This window comes from Macaca mulatta, chromosome 8 (assembly GCF_049350105.2).
Source record: "Macaca mulatta isolate MMU2019108-1 chromosome 8, T2T-MMU8v2.0, whole genome shotgun sequence".
Taxonomy (NCBI): domain Eukaryota; kingdom Metazoa; phylum Chordata; class Mammalia; order Primates; family Cercopithecidae; genus Macaca; species Macaca mulatta.
Genome location: NC_133413.1, coordinates 14,600,327 through 14,619,352, shown reverse-complemented (window position 1 = coordinate 14,619,352; position 19,026 = coordinate 14,600,327). Strand labels below are relative to the sequence as shown.

Here is a 19,026-nt window from a genome sequence, read left to right as displayed (position 1 = left end):
GACTACAGGCACCAGCCACCTCGCCCGGCTAGTTTTTTGTATTTTTTAGTAGAGACGGGGTTTCACCGTGTTAGCCAGGATGGTCTCGATCTCCTGACCTCGTGATCCGCCCGTCTCGGCCTCCCAAAGTGCTGGGATTACAGGCTTGAGCCACCGCGCCCGGCTAAGACTTTGTTTCTAAATAAACAGAACAAAACATATGCCTCCAGAAAAGTAGTGAACACCTTCACATGTGGAAAACAGATCTACATTTATTCTAGCAACGTGTTCCTCACTGAGAATGGCTTGAACTCCTTGGTAACTGAGCTCGGAAAGAGAGGCGCCTTCCAATGAATATGCTCATTGGTAGCAGATTTTTGCCCCTTTTAGGATAGATTTTCTTGTCAGAAACAGCTAGTGAATGAATAAGCCAGGAAATAACATTTGAGTCCCAAGGGAGATGTGGTTAAGGCTGATTTATGTGTAATTCATAAATTCTCTTGAGATATTACTGAAAGAAGAATTCCAAAAATCTTTGAGGAAATGTCATGTTGGAAGTCCAGACCTTTTCAAACAGCCAGTGCTCCTTTAGGTGTCTGTGTTCCAAGACATTTGTGAAATAGAAAAAATGGTTTTAAGCTACACTTCAAATTGGCTCTTTTTTCAAAGAGGAGGCTGTCTGAGCATATAAACCCTCTGTAACAGCGACTCTGTACAGAGTTCCTCATTCGGGAGTCCTTGTATAGTGTCTTCGTGCATATAATACTAATACTGCTCTAACAGAATGTCACAGACCGGGCAATTTATAATGAACAGATATTTATTTGGCTCTTGGTTCTAAAGGCTGGGAAGTCCAAGATCAAGGATTTGCATCCGGTTGTTTGTTTGTTTGTTTGTTTGTTTGATTTGGGGACATGGTTTCATTCTGTCACCCATGCCAGGGTACAGTGGCAAGCTCATGGCTCACTGAAGCCTTCACCTCCCAGGCTCAAGCAATCCTCCCCCCTCAGCCTCCCCAGTAGTTGGTACTACAGGCATGTGCCACCATGCCTGGCTAACTTGTTGATTGTTTCTGGTGGTAACATGGTTTCACCATATTGTCCAGGCTGGTCTCAAACTCCTGGGCTCAAGCGATCCTCCTACCTCAACCTCCCAAAGTGCCAGGATTTCAGGCATGAACCACCATGCCCAGCCTAGTGAGGGTCTTCTTACTGTGTCCTCCCATAGTGGAAGGGCAAAGAGAGGGCAAGGGAGAGCAAAAGAGAAAATGTGCAGCTTTAAGCCATTTTTATTTATATATTTATTTATTTTGAGATAGAGGGTCTCACTTTGTTGCCCAAGTTTGAGTGCAGTGGCATGATTACAGCTTAAGCAATCCTACCATCTCAGACCCCCAAGTAGCTGGGATTACAGGGGCACACCACCATGCCTGGCTAATATTTTTTATTTTTAGTAGAGATGAGGTCTCACTATGTTGCCCAGGCTGGTCTTGAACTCCTGATCTCAAGCAATCCTCCCTCCCCAGCTTCCCAAAGTGCTGGGATTAAAGGCGTGAGCCACGGAACCCAGCCTCAAGCTCTTATAATTGCCATTAATCCAGCTCCCATTAGGCCCCACCTCCCAACACTGTTGTATTGGGGATTCAGTTTCTAGCACATGCTTTTTGGGGAACACATGTACACCATAGCAAGTAGCTTAGAGGATGCCATTTATCTAGGCCTGGGCCACACAGCACAGCCACTGAGCCTGACCCATCACCCCACTGCAAATAGGGAAGAGTGAAGCATGATTTTAAACTTGGCTTCTATGAAATTGCATCATTTCCGCCTCTGGTTTTGTCTCTACAGAACCTGGAGGACTAATTTACCCAAAGGAGCCTGTGCCCTTTTACTGACCTCCGTGGATCACGATCGGGCTCCTGTGGTGGGTGTGAGGGTTAATGTACTCTTGTCCAGGTATTTGATTGAACCCTGTGGGCCAGGAAAATCCAAACTCACCTACATGTGCAGAGCTGACTTAAGGTATGTTCTGATTCTGATTTTTTTAATACGGTGAGGGTCATGAAGGAAATTCAGACTTTTTGTTTAATGCAAAGAATGCCCTAAATGAACACATCATTGTTTCCTGGTGACTTCATGAAGAGTGGTGTTTATACAGTAGCATTTCATGTTTGTTGGTCTTCCAGCGACCGCTTCCTAATTTGGATCCCTTAGAAAATGTAGTTCTAAAGCAAAGCAAATACGGTAGCTTGGCCATGAATTCAAAGCCACAGGAAGTGATAGATTTTATGCATTTGAACTAGCAAACAGACGTTTCTCATTTTATTTCCATGCTTTCTAACTTAAATGATTCATCTGCTTTTCTTTCTTTTCTCTGATAGGGGCCACATGCCAGAGTGGTACACAAAATCTTTTGGACATTTGTGTGCAGCTGAAGTTGTAAAGATCCGGGATTCCTTCAGTAACCAGAACACTGAAACCAAAGACACCAAATCTAGGTGATCACTGAAGCAAAGCAACCGCTTCCACCACCAGGGTGTTTGTTTCTAGAACCTTTGCCAGTCCTTGAAGAATGGGTTCTGTGTCTAACCCTGAAACAAAGAAAACTACGTGCTGGAGTGTAGGAATTGACTATAGCAATTTGATACATTTTTAAAGCTGCTTCCTGTTTGTTGAGGGTCTGTATTCATAGACCTTGACTGGAATATGTAAGACTGTGCAAAAAAAATGTATTTGTATTCTTATTCAAATTGCTTCTGAGAAGCAAAACTCTTTAGATACATTATGGAAGATAATGAAGATACTTCATTCTCTCGTGATATCGGTGTATGCGTACCTGTGTCGCTTTATTTGCAGTGTGCTGAGGGACTGGTGTATCCACTGGAATAGCTGGTACTCTTTGACGTGTTTTCTCACCAAGATGAGCAAAGAAAGGTTTGCACAGAGGAGTGTGAATGTGTGTTTGTTGCTGGCTGAATGGCAATAGATGTCTAAGATGGATTCAGTGTCTGGCACACTGAGACACCTCCAAGAAGGAGATTGATGCGTCAGGTTCAGTTTAACCTGGAATATCTGACTACCCGTGAATCCACCCAGAAAGGGGGCCCGACACCCTTGTCCGTTTATGCTTTGTTGTTTTTTTTTTCCAAGTTACTAAGCGTATTCCTTCTCCACCAACCTCTTTTGTACTTTGATTGAATATAGATTGGCTCTGACACCCATTTCAAATGCAGTTTCTTTGTAGACCTGATTGCAAATAGTGATGTAGTTTTAACCAGTATGGATTAGTTCAGGGATGAACTGCTCCCTCCGGCCTTACTGGCTGTGATCCACAGGGTTTTGTTTTGTTTAAGTTGAGATGTAAAAACTGAATGTGATAACACTTACTCTTAAATCAAGCATCAAAACGTTTTCCCTGTTAGAATTCTTTGCATTTTTGTGTTTGTAACAGAAACGCTTTAGGACACTATGTTTGGGAATATAGGAAACTGTGTGGCCCAAGGAAATCCCTGTAAATTTAACCCGCCTAGGAAAGGCTTTTTCCCCCGCCTTTGGTTGTTAACGGCATTCCCGAAAGCCACATGTGTTTATTAATTGGGTTTGTTCTTATCAATAGGTTTTCTGGTTTTATGACCTTTTGTCTTATTTTATTTTTCCTACATTTCTTTCTTTTTTTTCCTTTAGAATGCCCTTGAAATATATTTAAGTGGTAATGAAAAATAGGAATCATAGTAAAAAACAACAAGAAAACCAACTCAAACCAGTGAAGTTTTTTAGAAGGGTGGTCTTTATTCAGGTTTTACTGGAATGGTAAGGATTGACTCAAGAGACAGTATTAGTAAATTTATTTTGTATGGATCAAAAGTGAATAATGTATGAATGAGAGTTGTAAGAAGGATTTTTATTTTGTTATAATGTAGTTACCATTTTCAGTGTTATTTCAAAGGTTCTTTGAAGAATTTCGGGGCAGGGGGTCAGATTAGAGTTTTAAAATTTGAGTATTTTGGATATCAGTGTTCCTCATGAAGATATACTTGGATATTCAATTTTGATGGCTTCCAGATTTGTAAGATTGTATGTTGTATATACCATTCTATTAAGAAACATGTCCACTGTGCTTTCAAACATAGATAAAGCATGATAAAGATTATTATTTAAGATATACTTGTATTTATACCTCAGATATTCTTTTGGGTTTTGTACCTCAAGGCTTTTTTCTCCTTATTGTAAATACACTTTACGTGAATACAGTCTAAGTGAAGAAAATAAATAAAAGGAAGAGGTTTATAACTTGCTCTATATCTGTACAGAATATAATCAATAAGTGCACTATTAAATGTTTAAAGTAAGGGAAACGTCTGGGCTGCCTTCCTTAATATTGCATCTCACTCCCACCCTTAAAACCACACATTGCAAAGCATAGCATTTTAGCATCAGCTACAATCAAAAGAGCGATTTGCTGAAGGAAAAATCGGACTGCAAATCATTCCAAGGCCAAACTGCAACTGAGCCACCCACTCCCAACAGGAAACCCTGGTGAAGGTTCAGGAAGCACGGAGATTCTGTCCAAACAAAGGTCCAGTTAGGAAACGACGCTGAGAGGATGACAAGAACGTGCAACAGCAGAAAGATGCTCGCAAGCAGAGTCAGGCTCGCCGACGAATGCCACAAAAGGTCTCTTTCCCACTATTTAATTTGAAAAATTTGAAGGATATGAACATTTTCAAGAACTCTGCTGAGATCAATTAGAGCGCCATCACAACTTATTTGTGTGACTAATTGTCTAGATTGTAAGCTCTTTGAGGGCAGGGCTCGTCTCCTACACATCTTTATAATCCCCTGCAGCAGCTTTCAGTATTTTGTACTTGTAGGCACCTAATAAATTTATTATTTGCTAAACTGAACTGATTGGATTAGCTTGTTATTGCAAAGGGAAGAGCATCTAGGATCCCGATCATCTTAAAGCCTCCCTTTCATTCATTGCTGATTTTCAGATGACAGAGACTGGAAATTGTCCAACTTCATGGGATCTTAAGTTTTAAACTGAAAAACACAAATTATTTAACCTGATGGAGTCTTAAATTTAAACTGATGAAGGTGACATAGATCATATAGATACTATGGCTACTGATTTTAAACAGGTTGTGATGGCATTTTAACAAATCACATGTCTCACAATGTGATGTCTATCTTAGAAGAGGTTGTATTTCAACAAATATTTACTTTGGGCATAGGAAAAGGTCGGGGGTGGGGGGACCCTAACCTTATCATAATTTGTTTTGTTTTTTGTTTTGTGGTTTGTTTGTTTTTGAGACAGCGTCTCACTCTGTTGCCCAGGCTGGAGTGCAGTGGTGTGATCAAGGCTCACTGCAGCCTTGACCTCTTCGGCTCAAGCAATCCTCCCAACTCAGCTTCTCAAATAGCTGGGACTGCAGGCGCATACCACCACACCTAGCTAATTATTGTATTTTTTGTAGCAACGGGGTTTCACCATGTTGCCCAAGCTGGTCTCAAACTCCTGGACTCAAGCAATCCCCCATCTCGGCCTCCCAAAGTCCTGGGATTACAGACATTAGCCACCATGTCCAGCCTTCCCCTTATCATTTTTTAAAGGACACACACACACATCAGGGAGGTTTTTTTTACTTGGCTCTTCAGACCTGGTTTGTTCAGAGCTGTATAAAATAAAGATCAAAATGTCTTAGGCCTGAATACCTAATACTTTAGTTATTTGGAGAGATCGGGAATCATTGGTTCCCAATAGTTTACAAGGTTACCAAGGTGGGAGTAGCCACCCTCACAAGCCCCCACTGTGGGTTTAGATTGCTCTTGCCACACCACCTACTATGTGCTTAATGCATTTTGTCAGTTTTTCACTAGCTATGTACCCCGCACTGGAGATCAAGCTGTGAGCAAGGTCGGCATCACCCTGCCCTTGCAGAATTAAAATCTGCAGAATTAAAATCTTTAAAATCTACAGATTTTAAAATAGAAATGTCAGTGCCACGTGGTGAGCACTAGAACGGGTTCCTACGCACTCAGGAGGAGAAGCGAAGGACTTAACAAAGCTCAAGGTAATTGTTTTACATACTCCAAGCATCCTATCTACCAATTGAATGGAAGAAGTTGGGCAAATCTAACCACATTACATGATTCTTTAAGAAGTTTGTTTTTCAGGGCTGTGGAGACAACTGAAATTTTTGAAAAGTAAGATCTAAAGAAAAATGAAGGAAGACAATCCGATATAGGTACTTTCCAACACCACTAGACGGGAGTGCAGAAAGAGGGGGGTGATAGGGATGTGGGGGATTTTACAGCTGCATTCATGTGTCTTTACAGCACTTTATCCTCTTTTCATATGCTTACTTAAGCCTCACATGCACCCCGTGAAGCCTATGTGTCCTTACCATTCTATGGTCAGGATATGACTTAGAGCAGGTGTCCCCAACCCCCAGACTACAGACAGGTACCTGTCCCTGGCCTGTTAGGCCACACAGCAGGAGGCGAGCAACAGGCCAGTTAGCGTTACTTCCTGCCTGAGCTCCACCTCCTGTGGGATGGGCAGCATTAGAATCTCATAGGAGCATGAACCCCATTGTGAACTGCACATGCAAGGGATCCAGGCTCCACACTCCCTGGGATCTGATGATCTGAGGTGGAACAGTTTCATCCCAAAATCATTCCCCAACCTCCTCCGCGGAAAAATGGTCTTCCACGAAACCGGCGCCTGGTGCCAAAAAGTTTGGCGAGCACTGGCTTCAAGAGTTAGTGACTCATTAAAGCCCCCAGACCCAGAAGAACGAGAACTGTGATTCGAGCTCACATCCACGTTCCTCACACCATCTGCCCTTTGCTGATCGCTCCCTAATCTAGAGGCAATTTTCTCAGCATACCAATCCACCATGGCTGCAGGATTAGAATCAGGAAGAACTAGGAACATGAAAGTCCACAACAAAATAGCTTCTGTGAATGGAAAATAGAAACTTGGGACACCAATTCACTCTGCCAAAAGAAAACAATTAAGCTGGGAGCTGATCATGCAAGAAACTGCCTTTTTTTTGTTGTTCCTAAGCAGATACCTACAGATAAAAGGTTAAATATCTGTGGAGATAACTACTCTATAATCACATTACCTTATGTAAAGTGCCCATTTACTGAGCACCAGACAAAGGTATAATTGACTATTCCCCTACCTGCTATTTAAAAAAAAAAAAAAAAAGACAAAGTCCCACTTTGTCACCCAGGATGGAGTGCAATGGCACGATCTTGGCTCACTGCAACCTCCACCTTCCGGGTTCCAGAGATTCTCCTGCCTCAGCCTCCTGAGTAGCTGGGACTACAGGCACACGCCACCATGCCCGGCTAATTTTTGTATTTTTACTAGAGACGGGATTCCACCATGTTGGCCAGGCTGATCTCGAACTCCTGACTTCAAGTGATCCACCCGCCTCGACCTCCCAACTGCTGAGATTACAGGCATGAGCCACGATGCCCAGCCCCCTACCTGCTCCTTTTCTCTTGCAGCTGGTGGATTTAGTAATACCCTCCCTCTTTCCCCCTCCAACCAGCTTTTCCCCTTTAAATACTGAAGCCTCAAAATCATCTTTGTAGAAATTCACAGACCCATCTTCCAGGCATTGTCCTTAACCTTGGCAAAATAAACATCTACATTGATTGAGACCCGTCTCAGATACTTATTGGTTTATGCCACGTTAGTCAGAGTCCCAAGGAAATTCTGTCACCCTATTACTGAGATGACAGGAGAATTTAAATCGGTGAAGATAAGTAGGAGGAGAAAGTTTCATTTCAGGTTGATGGTTGAAAGAATTTGTAGTTCTGTCTAGCAAATCAAATGTATGATTTGAAATGTACAGACTCCGCTTTTCCTCCTTGTGACACATAGGACCTGATTCTCCCCTTGCGCAAGAACAGAACAGTTAATGACAAATGTGGTCTGATCACAGCCCACCCATTCCCTCTTATCATGCATTTCTTAGTGGGCACACAAGAACATCACTGACAGGCTTCTTAACTTGCAACCCGGGACCAGAATACCAGTCTTGTGACTCTTTTCTGCAACACTCCATAACGCGCTCCCCACCACACAAGAATATCAGGAAGTGCTACGGGGATATTTGTGAAGGTGCTTTGAAAAGCAAGGGTTATTCAGCTGTGAGGGAGCACTCAGGAAAGCCAAGTGGAACCCAGCCCAGCTGCTTTCCCTCCCCTGCCCGTTGAGGCATACATTAATGACTCTAAAGCAGAAATCCCAAACAATGAGATCATGGCATGCATGTCATCTTGGTGTTCCATCAGGATGCAATTTGCCTAAGGAATTTAAATCCCATTTGCCTAAGGAATGCAAATTATAACAAATCTTAAAAAGCCTGTGGCAGGAAAAGCTCAGGTAGGTCTGCACAGTTGCAATGAGTTTGGGCCCATTCTCTAGGGGATGGTGAGACTTTTGCAGGCAGGGAGTTTGCTAAATCATGTTGGTAGCTGTAGCCCAAAGTAATTATCTTGGCTGTATATACACAGCTCCCATGAGAACAGCTGGCTTGTCTGTGCGGACTCAAGGCTGTGTTGACACCTATAGTAATAAACACGTTTCTGTACAAAATTTTCAACCATTGAATTTTTTTTTAAAGGGGAGGGGAGTTCAAGGCTAAAAGTGTTACAACTCATAAGGGCTTCTCATTTCCTTTTCTCTTTCTCCTTTTTTTTTTTTTTTTTTTTTTTTTGAGATGGAGTCTCACTCACTCTGTCACCTAGGCTGTATTGCGGGGCGTGAACTCAGCTCACTGTAACCTCCTTCTGGGTTCAAGAGATTCTCCTGCCTCAACCTCCCAAGTAGCTGGGATTACAGGTGTGCACCACCATACCCGGCTAATTTTTGCATTTTCAGTAGAGATGAAGTTTCACCGTGTTGGTCAGGCTGGTCTCAAAGTCTTGACCTCATGTGATCCGCCCACCTTAGCCTCCCAAAGTGCTGGGATTACAGGCGTGAGCCACCGTGCCCAGCCTTTTTCCCATTAAGATACAACACGGTGGCCGGGAGCAGTGGGTCACGCCTATAATCCCAGCTCTCTAGGAGGCCGAGGCAGACAGATCACAAGGTCAAAAGACCGAGACCATCCTGGCCAACATGGTGAAACCCCCGTCTCTACTAAAAACACAAAAATTAGCTGGGCGTGGTGGTGGGCTTCTGTAGTCCCAGCTGCTCGGCAGGCTGAAGCAGGAGAATCACTTGGACCTGGGAAGGTGGAGGTTGCAGTGAGCCAAGATCATGCCACTGCACTCCAGCTAATGGTGACAGAGTGAGATTCTGTCTCAAAATAAATAAATACATACATACATACATACATACATACATACATACAAAACACTGCAGAAAGGAAAAACCTTACTCTTCTTATGACTCTGAGAATGGCACTCACCAACCATGCTAAGTGATGTGTTTCTGCAAAAACAGTCTGATTTACAAGGAGGTCATTTCAAAAGCTTTTGGGATTACAGGCACTTTTAAAACACAAATGTGTTAGGCCCAAGTCTGAATGGACATGCCGTGAGCTACCATTTATTATAATATTATAATGCACCGGGTAAGAGAATATGTGCTTTATATACAGTTAATACCTCATTTCAATTTCATAGTACCAGGTATGGTGGCTCACACCTTGTAATCCCAGCACTCTGGGAGGCTGAGGCAGGTGGATGGTTCTAGAGCAGGAGTTTGAGACCAGCCTGGGCAACATGGCAAAACCCCATCTCTACAAAAAGTACAAAAAATTAGCTGGGCATGGTGGCCCGCCTGTAGTCCCAGCTACTCTGGAGGCCGAAGTTGGAGGATTGCTGGAGCCCAAAAAGTGGAGGCTGCAGTGATCATGCCACTGCATTCCAGCCTGGGTGACAAAGTGAGACCCTGTCTCAAAAAAATAATAAATAAGTAAATTTCATAGCAGCCTTTTGAGGGAGAGAACTTATTAGCCTCATTTTACAGATGGAAAAGTTTAAAGAGATAGGAAAGCTTAAAGAAATATAGTAGCACATAATATTTACAAATGGACTCAATAAATTTTAGGGCAGTACTTAGAACATTCTGCCATGCTGGAGATATTCCTTATCTGCCCTGTCTAATATGGTGGTCGCTAGCACATGTGGCTGCAGCTAGTGTAACTGAGGAGTTGAATGCTTAATTTTATTTAATCTTTTATTAATTTAAACTTAAATAGCTTCATGTGGCTAATGGCTACTGTATTTGTATAATGCAGATGCTATTTCAAAGATCTAAGAATATTTCCAAGCAATCTAAACCCTATCGCTCTCTTGGCCTATATAATAAAGCTCTTAAGAAATAGGATGGGTGTGGTAGCTCACGCCTGTATCCCAACACATTGGGAGATGGAGGAAGGAGGATCACTTAAGCCTAAGAGATCGAGACCAGCCTGGGCAACATAGGGAGATCCCATCTCTACGGCAAAAAAAATAAAAATTAGCTGGGCATGGTGGTTCACATCTGTAGTCCCATCTACTTGGGAGGCTGAGGAGGATCGCTTGAGCCCAGGAGTTTGAGGCTGCAATGAGCTAGGATCCCACCATTGCACTTTGGCCTGGGCAACAAGTAAGACTCCTTCTCAAAAAAAAGAAAAGAAAAAGAAGAAAGAAAGAGAGCGGAGATGAGGAAAGAAGGAAGGAAGGAAGGCGGGCGGGAGGGAAGGAAGGAAGGAAGGAAGGAAGGAAGGAAGGAAGGAAGGAAGGAAGGAAATGAAGACAGACGAAAGACAGAAGAAAGAAAGAATGAGAGAGAGAGAGAAAGAAAGAAAGAAAAAGAAAGAAAGAAAGAAAGAAAGAAAGAAAGAAAGAAAGAGAAAGAGAAAGAAAGAAAGAGAGAGAAAGAAAGAAAAAAGAGAAAGAGAAAGAAAATAAAAGGAATGAACGGAAATACAGTAATATTTGTAAAAACCTAACTGACCATATTTCAGGTCAGATAACATCAACTCACCATTCTGCCTGCCACAAGACTAAAACGGCATCTCTACCACCTATGGCCAGCCTCCACATTTCTCAAGCCAGAGTTGGATAACCTCTTTTGTTTGCTGCTAGGGAATCTACACATCTCCAGACTAGAGATAAAGATGCAGCTGATCTGAAAAGAATGCCTAATAATTCAGACTATTCTTGGCTCGCTGCAACTCTCACAGACATTGCTGTTCCAGCAACCACAGCTGTCATTTTGTGGTCTGTTCCTGTCTGTTCCTGTTATTTTGTGTGTCTGTTCCCTTGTCTCTGGTATCGTGGCTTCTTTTCATATTGGTAAGACTGGCCATCCAACAGCAGCATTCAGAGCCCAGAGTCAGCTTTGATGGAAGGAGTCCCTGATCCAGGTTTGATAAGAGAGGTCTGCACCCAAAAGTCAGCAGTAACAATTCTGAGACAAAGACGCATCTTCCTTAGTGGTTTCTAGACTTTCGCCTCCAAAGGATCTTTGTTATATTCCTTAACCTGCTCCACCTTTTCCACAGTTTTCAAATATTTCTCATATTACACAGTATAATTGTTCGAGGAAGTAATGTATTCATTTTCTTATTTTCAGTATATACATGTATTATTTATAACTGTTAATCAAGGCTAGAAGCCTCTCAGAAAGAAATGTGAAATAACTATTATTGGCACACAATTTGAGTGTTCTCCGTGAAAAGCAGTTTTCTAAGGTTTTTAAAACTGAAGGCTGTGGGATCTTAAAATCAAAACAATTGAATTAATGGATGTAGTAGGATTGTTATCAAAAGCTGGAAAGGGTAGTGGGGAAAAGTGTATATGGTTAACGGGTACAAAACAAAATAGTTAGAAGGAATGAATAAGACCTACTATTTGATAGTACAACCGGGTGACTATAATCAATAATAACATAACTGTGCATTTTAAAATAACCTAAAGAGTGTAAATAGCTTCTCTGTAACACAAAGGATAAATGCTTGAGGGGACGGACACCACATTTGCTACGATGTGATTATTTTACATTGCATGTCTGCCTCAAAGCATCTCCTGTTCCGTAACTATATACACCTACTATGTACTCACAAAAATTAAACATTAAAAACTTTTTTTTTTTTTAAATCTCAAGACTGTCCAAGGCCATTCACTTCAACAATCCCAAGTCTGCAGCACAGTGACAGTTCCTGGCTCTCTCCAGCACTCAGCACAGGAGGTGATTAATCAAGGAAATGGGGGATTTGACATCCGTCCCAGAGAAAACAGTTTTCCTTACTTCCGGGGCCAGCAGATAGGATGTATTTTTTTCAATAACAAAGATAAGCAGAGCTCTATTTTGTTGCAGTGTTTCAAAACGTAAACATATAAATAGATCATTAATATCATTCCAAGAAAGCAGGAAATTCGAAGTCACACAGTCTGTAATGATTATTAAAGCAAGAAGAAAATGCTGAAATATCTCAAAGAGCCAGAGACTATTTCACCCCAGGATGCAGAATACTGAAAATAGAATATGTTTCTGAACAACCTGTTGGAAAGGAAAGAAGATACTAAAATTCTGGAAGAAAGCAGATCTGGCCGGTAAGACAGGATGAGGGTAAAGCTCTTGGTTTGGTGGGGGTTTTGGGTTGCTTTTGGTTTTGTTTTAGCTAACCTAATCCCACAAACATTCTTGGATCAGATTAATATTTGCCACCACGGGCATATCCCATAACCCAGTGGCCTTCTACTCTGAGAGACCCAAGAGTTCCATCCCTTTTGCATGAATGACTTCAGTGGCTCATTCAGTCTAAGGTCAAGCTGCCTTTCAGAGGACCGGTGGGCATTTAAATTTCAGAACTGCAGTTTTTGGTGATTTTTGAACAGAGCCATTTCATGACATAGGAGACCTAACAGAATAAGAAAACCATTTCAAAGGCTAACTCCTTTTGTTTGCTTTCATTCACTTCCTAGTTTCCTCTGATTCTAAACCTGTTTAATCCCAAGAAAAGAACAAATAGAGATAAAATCAGGAAATATAAAAAACAGCATCCTCCAAATAAAACAAAACTCTCATTTAAGCAACAACAAAAAAAGGAAGAACCAGTGCAGTCCTGGAAGGAAGCAAACAAAAGAAGGACCAGGATAAGGTTTCTTTTTCTTTTTCTTTTTTTTTTTTTTTTTTTTTGACAGGTTTTGCCATGTTGGCCAGGCTGATCTTGAACTCTTGAGCTCAAAGAGATCCACCCACCTCAGCCTCTCAAAGTGTTGGGATTACAGGCGTGAGCCACAGTGCATGGCCCAGGGCAAGGTTTCTCATGATCAAAATAGACGCGCAAAAATTCCTAAGTCTACATCACACCTCTGTGCTTGAAGATACCAAAAGAGCCAGCCGGACTCCCTTTCTTAGGCTGCCTGAGAGAATACGATTTATTTCAATTTTCACACGGACTCTAGGCCTTCTTTTCTCATCTTCCTAGTATTCAGGCTCTCATTACCTGGCCAATGTTCCTTCACACAAATGCCTTCTTTCTCTCCATGACTTTTTCTCTCTTGCTTCCTTCAAGCCAACTTTAGGACTCCAGGGCCCTCCTGGGGCCTCAAATCGTCCCTGCTCCCTGTCCCTTCCTTGTTTTTCCTCTCTCTTCATCTTTCACACCTCCATATACCTTCCCTTCCTATCCCTGGATCCCTCAAGAAAAAAAAAAAAAGATTTTTCGTTTCAGCGGAACACAGTGGCTCACGCTTGTAATCCCATCACTCTGGGAGGCTGAGGCCAAGGCTGGCAAATCACCTGAGGGCAGGAGCTCGAGACCAGCCTGGCCAACATGGTGAAACCCCGTCTCTACTAAAGGTATAAAAATTAGCCAGGCGTGGTGGCACGCACCTGTAATCCCAGCTGCCGAGGAGGTCAAGTCACGAAAATCACTTGAACCCGGGAGGCAGAGGTTGCAGTGAGCCAAGATCATGCCACTGCACTCCAGCCTGGGAGCCAGAACAAAGACTCTGTCTCAAAAAAAGAAAAAAATATTTTTAGTTTCTTGTAATTTCTTAGGCTCCCATTAATTTGCAAGTAAGAAAAATCACCTTATGTTTCTATTAATTTAAAAGTATTCATAATCCCAGCACCATGGGAGGCCAAGGTGGTTGGATCAGTTGAGCTCAGGAGTTCAAGACCAGCCTGGATAAAGATGGTGAAACCCCATCTCTACTAAAAATATAAAAATTAGCCAGGCTTAGTGGTGAGTACCTGTAGTCCCAGCTACTCAGGAGGCTGAGGCACGAGAATCACTTGAACCTGGGAGGCGGAGGTTGCAGGGAGCCGAGATTGCACCACTGCACTCCAGCCTGGGTGACAGAATGAGACTCATCTCAAAGTAAATAAATATACAAATAAATAAAAGTAGTCAGACTATCTCTGCTAGATAGGCTAAGGAATTATTTATCTTTTGTCCCATTTGCAAAGGGAGAACTGGCACGGTGCAATGTTTCATGTCTGTAATCCTAGTGCTTTTGGAGGCTGAGACAGGAGGATTGCTTGAGAAGAGGAGCTGGAGACCACCCTGGGCAACATAGTGAGATCCCTTCTCTACAAACTATTTTTTAAAAGTTAGACAGGAGTGGTGACATGCAGCTGTAATCCCAGCGACTCAGGAGGCTAAGGCAGGAGGATCACTTGAGCCTAGGAGTTTAAGGCTGTACTGAGCTATGACTGCGCCACTGCACTTCAGCCTGGGTGACAGAGCAAGATCCCATCTTTTAAGAAATGAAAATAAAATAAAACAAAAGTATTCAGACTATCTCTGCTAGATAGGCTGAGAAATTCTTTATCCTTTGCCTCCTTTAGGAAGAGAGAGCTATATGAAGTCATTACAAAGGGAATACTGCAGGAGGCAGTTGAGTGATAGGTAGAGAGCCAATGGGCCTCAATAAATTAGACGGATGAAGACACAGCTACAGGGTGGTGGTTAGAGAAAGTAGATTTGAGCAACATTTTCTTTATTATTATTATTATTATACTTTAAGTTCTAGGGTACATGTGCACAATGTGCAGGTTTGTTACATATGTATACATGTGCCATGTTGGTGTGCTGCATCCATTAACTCGTCATTTACATTAGGTATATCTGCTAATGCTATCCCTCCCCCCTGCCCCTTCCCCACAATAGGCCCCGGTGTGTGATGTTCCCCTTCCTGTGTCCAAGTGATCTCATTTGAGCAACACTTTCTTAAGTTCAGGAGCTCATATGCAGAATTTTGGAGACAAAGGATATTTGCCAATGGAGAGGGAAATAGCAAAGGTGCCATGAGGAAAGAAATACACAGAGCATCAAAGTCAGGGAACGTGCCTTCCTTTGGAACAGCAGGGAAAGACAGGGTAAGAAAGCTCTTCCTATGCAAGAGACTTGGGAGCCATGGAATCAAAGAATGTTGACTTGGATGGCACTTTCAAGATGGACAAATCTAAGCATCTAATTTTCTAGAAGTAGAAGCAGGCTCAGAGAGGCTGAGATTTTATTTATTTTTGTTATTGTGTTTTACTGTTTTTAGAGATGGGATCTGGCTATGCTGTCCAGGCTAGAATGCAGTGGTTGTTCACAGGCACAGTCAGAACACACTGCAGCCTAGAGCTCTTAGCCTCAAGCAATCCTCCCACCACAGCCTTCAGAGTAGCCGAGACTACAGGCAGGAGCCACCACACTGCCTTGCCCAAATAATTTTTTTGGGGTTTTTTGTTTTTGTTTTTGTTTTTTGTGTTTTTGAGATGAAGTCTTGCTCTCTTGCCCAGGCTGGAATGCAGTGGCACAATCCCAGCTCACTGCAACCTCCCCCCGCCGGGTTCAAGCAATTCTCCTGCCTCAGCCTCCTGGGTAGCTGGGATTACAGGCAGGCGCCACCTCACCCGGCTAATTTTTGTATTTTTAGTAGAGATGGGGTTTCACCCTGTTAGCCAGGCTGGTCTCGAACTCCTGACCTCAGGTGATCCGCCCACCTCAGCCTTCCAAAGTGCTAGGATTACAGGTGTGAAACACCACGCCCAGACCTCTTGCCTGAAGGTTTTAAATGACAGCAATAAATATGCTAGAAGTCAGGTTTGGATGACAGCAGTTATTCTGGAGGAACTTTAGGTTGGTTCCCCACTGCCCAGCAACATAGTAGATGAGCACTTCTGTTGTAGTCATTTCTTTCAGGGTTTACCTCCACCAAGGTGCCCTGGTCTGACTTGCATTCGAAACTCAGATTCTCCTAGGGCAGGGCCCTAGTTCCTACCAGCCATCCATGTGTCCTCTTTCTCTACTTTTACTCCCCTAAAGCTATGACTATCTATTGGGAGGCATGGATAATGTTCATTTCAGCAGGTAGGTGTGCACAATTCTAATTTTTCCATGCATTATCTTATTTAACCCTCACCACAAAAGAAACAAAGAGATTGGAGGTCATATTATTCTGTGTTACAGATGGAGAAAGCAAAGTACAGCTAGGCTAAGTTTTCCAGGGTTCTCTGTGAAATTAATCACATAAAGACTTAGGAACAGCCCCTGGCACCCGCTAAGCCCCAGTATCTGTTAGATATTATCTTTATTGTTTTACTAGAGGCCATGTCATGTAGCAGGTAGGACTCTGGAGACAGATTCTCTGGGGTCAAACCACCATTTATACTAGCTGTGTGCTCTCCAGGAAATAGAGGTAATAAGAGTAGAGAAATTAGTACTCAGCCAGGCGCAGTGGCTCATCCCTCTAATCCCAGCACTTTGGGAGGCCAAGGTGGGCGGATCATGAGGTCAAGAGATCGAGACCATCTTGGCCAACATGGCGAAACCCTGTCTGTACTTAAAATACAAACAATTAGCTGGGTGTGGTGGCGGGCACCTGTAGTCCCAGCTACTCCGGAGGCTGAGAATGATTTGAACCCGGGAGGCAGAGATTGCAGTGAGCCAAGATTGCACCACTGCACTCCAGCCTGGCGACAGAGTGAGACTCCACCTAAAAAAAAAAAAAAAAAAAAAAATTAGTACTCATGGTAACTAACACATGATGATCACTATGTATTATTATTTCTAAATGTGTTTCTTATTCTTTCTTAGTTTAAGCACATGCCTAAAACAAACTATACACACCCATAAGATTCATATGAATCAAGATTATTACTTGCGTGGCTCTCCCTGTGGGTCAAGCTTGCGTGGCTCTCCCTGTGGGTGAGGTGGGAAAGGCCGGACAGCTTCCTCTCCTTATGGAGTGTCGGGAATTTAGCAGCACTGGATTTCTAGATTTTTTACTGAGTTAGTCATTCAACAACGAGTATCCGCTATGAACCAACAGAGGAAAGCCACAGAAATGTAAGTCAACCCTCCCGACTTGAAGGCGCTGATAGCCTTTCCAAGGAGACAGAGAGAGAAATAATTTCAATGCCATGTGTTTTAGTGGAGACTCTACCCAGTGGCCCAGAAAAAGAGAGGACACCTAAACCAGATGTTGAAGGATGATGGAGGAAGGGGCAGGAGGCATTCCAAGCAGGGGCAAGCTGGGGGCATAGGTAGCCTGAAGGAGTCTAGGCTGGCAACAAAGCAGGGAGGGTCCTGCGTGGCTGGAGGAGGCAGTTCTGGAGGCTCAGCAGGAGAAGCGCCTGCAGAAGTAGGCAGGGGAGATGGGAAGATTGAGAAGAGCCTTGCATACCATTCTAAGGAATTTGATTGTCATGGGCCAGGCAAACAGGAAGCTTTGAGAAGCTTTGAAGGAGGGAAGCATAGAGTTAGAGCGGTACTATGAACCCAGGACGATTAAAAATTTTAAAATTAAACTGCAAAGAGGGCGGGTACAGTGGCTCACTCCTGTAGTCCCAGCATTTTGGGAGGCCGAGGCAGGAGGATTACCTGAGGTCAGGAGTTCAAGACCAGCCTGGCCAACATAGTGAAACCCTATCTCCACTAAAATACAAAAATTAGCTGGGTGTAGTGGTGCATGGCTGGAATCCCGGCTACTCAAGAGGCTGAGGCAGGAAAATCGCTTGAACCTGGAAGGTGGAGGTTGCAATCAGCCAAGGTGGCGCCACTACACTCCAGCCTGGGCAACAGGGCAAGACTCCATCTCAAAAAACAGACAGACAAACAAATGAACAAACAACAAAAAAACTTCAATGAAAAAAAGTAAAACAAAAAAATTCAAGTTAAAATGAGGTCACACTGGATGGGGTAGGCTCTAAACCCAATCACTGGTCTCCATCTAAGAAGTGACACAGACGCATGGAGTCATAGGCATATGGAGAAGTCTATGTGATGAGGAAGCAGAGATTGGAAGGATGCGTCTGCAAACCAAGGAGCGCTCACAATTGCCAGCAACAACCAGCAGCTACAAGAGCAAGGAAGGATTCTCTCAGAGCCTTTGGAGGGAGAATGCTCAGGTGGCATCTCTTTTTTTGAGACGTGGCCTTGCTCTGGCTCTGTCGTCCAGGCTCAGGGCAGTGGTGCAATCTTGGCTCGCTGCAGCCTCCGCCTCCGGGGTTCAAACCATTCTTTTGCCTCAGCTTCCCAAATAGCTGGGATTACAGGTGACCGTCACCACGCCTGGCTAATTTTTGTATTTTTAGTACAGATGGGGTTTTGCCATGTTGGCCAAGTTGGTCTCCAACTCCTCACCTCAAGCGATCCGCCTGCCTTGGCCTCCCAAAGTGCCGGGATTACAGGTGTGAACCCCTAAGGCTGGGTGCAATGGCTCACTCCTGTAATCCCAGCATTTTGGGAGGCCACAGCCCAGCCCCAAGTGACATCTTAATTTTGGACTCTAGCCTCTAGACTGTGAGAATAAATTTTTATTGTTTTAAGTCCAACCACAAAGAATTGGATCTGAGTTTTTAAAAGAAAATTCTGGCCAAGTCACACTTGTAATCCCAGAGCTTTGGATGGCTGAGGCGTGCGGATTCTTTGAGTCCAGGAGTTCAAGATCCGGATAGGTAATCTAGTGAGACCCTATCTCTACAAAGAAAATTAGCAAGGAATGATGGCATACACCTGTAAGTCCCAGCTGCTCCAGCTACTCAGGAGGCTGAGGTAGGAAGTAGTTTGATCATGCCACTGTGCTC

The 19,026-nt window shown here is 43.3% G+C and overlaps 1 protein-coding gene across 4 annotated transcripts in view; it reads left to right on the top strand.

Annotated features, from left to right (window-relative positions):
• DLC1 (DLC1 Rho GTPase activating protein) overlaps window positions 1-4,882 on the top strand; it is a 429,208-nt gene extending 424,326 nt beyond the window's left edge. For all 4 annotated transcript variants that reach the window (XM_028852365.2, XM_001092830.5, XM_015144785.3 and 1 more), the window contains 2 exons: window positions 1,827-2,000; window positions 2,360-4,882. In XM_028852365.2, coding sequence (XP_028708198.2) covers window positions 1,827-2,000; window positions 2,360-2,480 — 295 coding nt within the window. In that variant the 3' untranslated portion in view covers window positions 2,481-4,882. The remainder of the gene's footprint in view (window positions 1-1,826; window positions 2,001-2,359) is intronic.
• The last annotated feature ends 14,144 nt before the right edge of the window (window positions 4,883-19,026 follow it).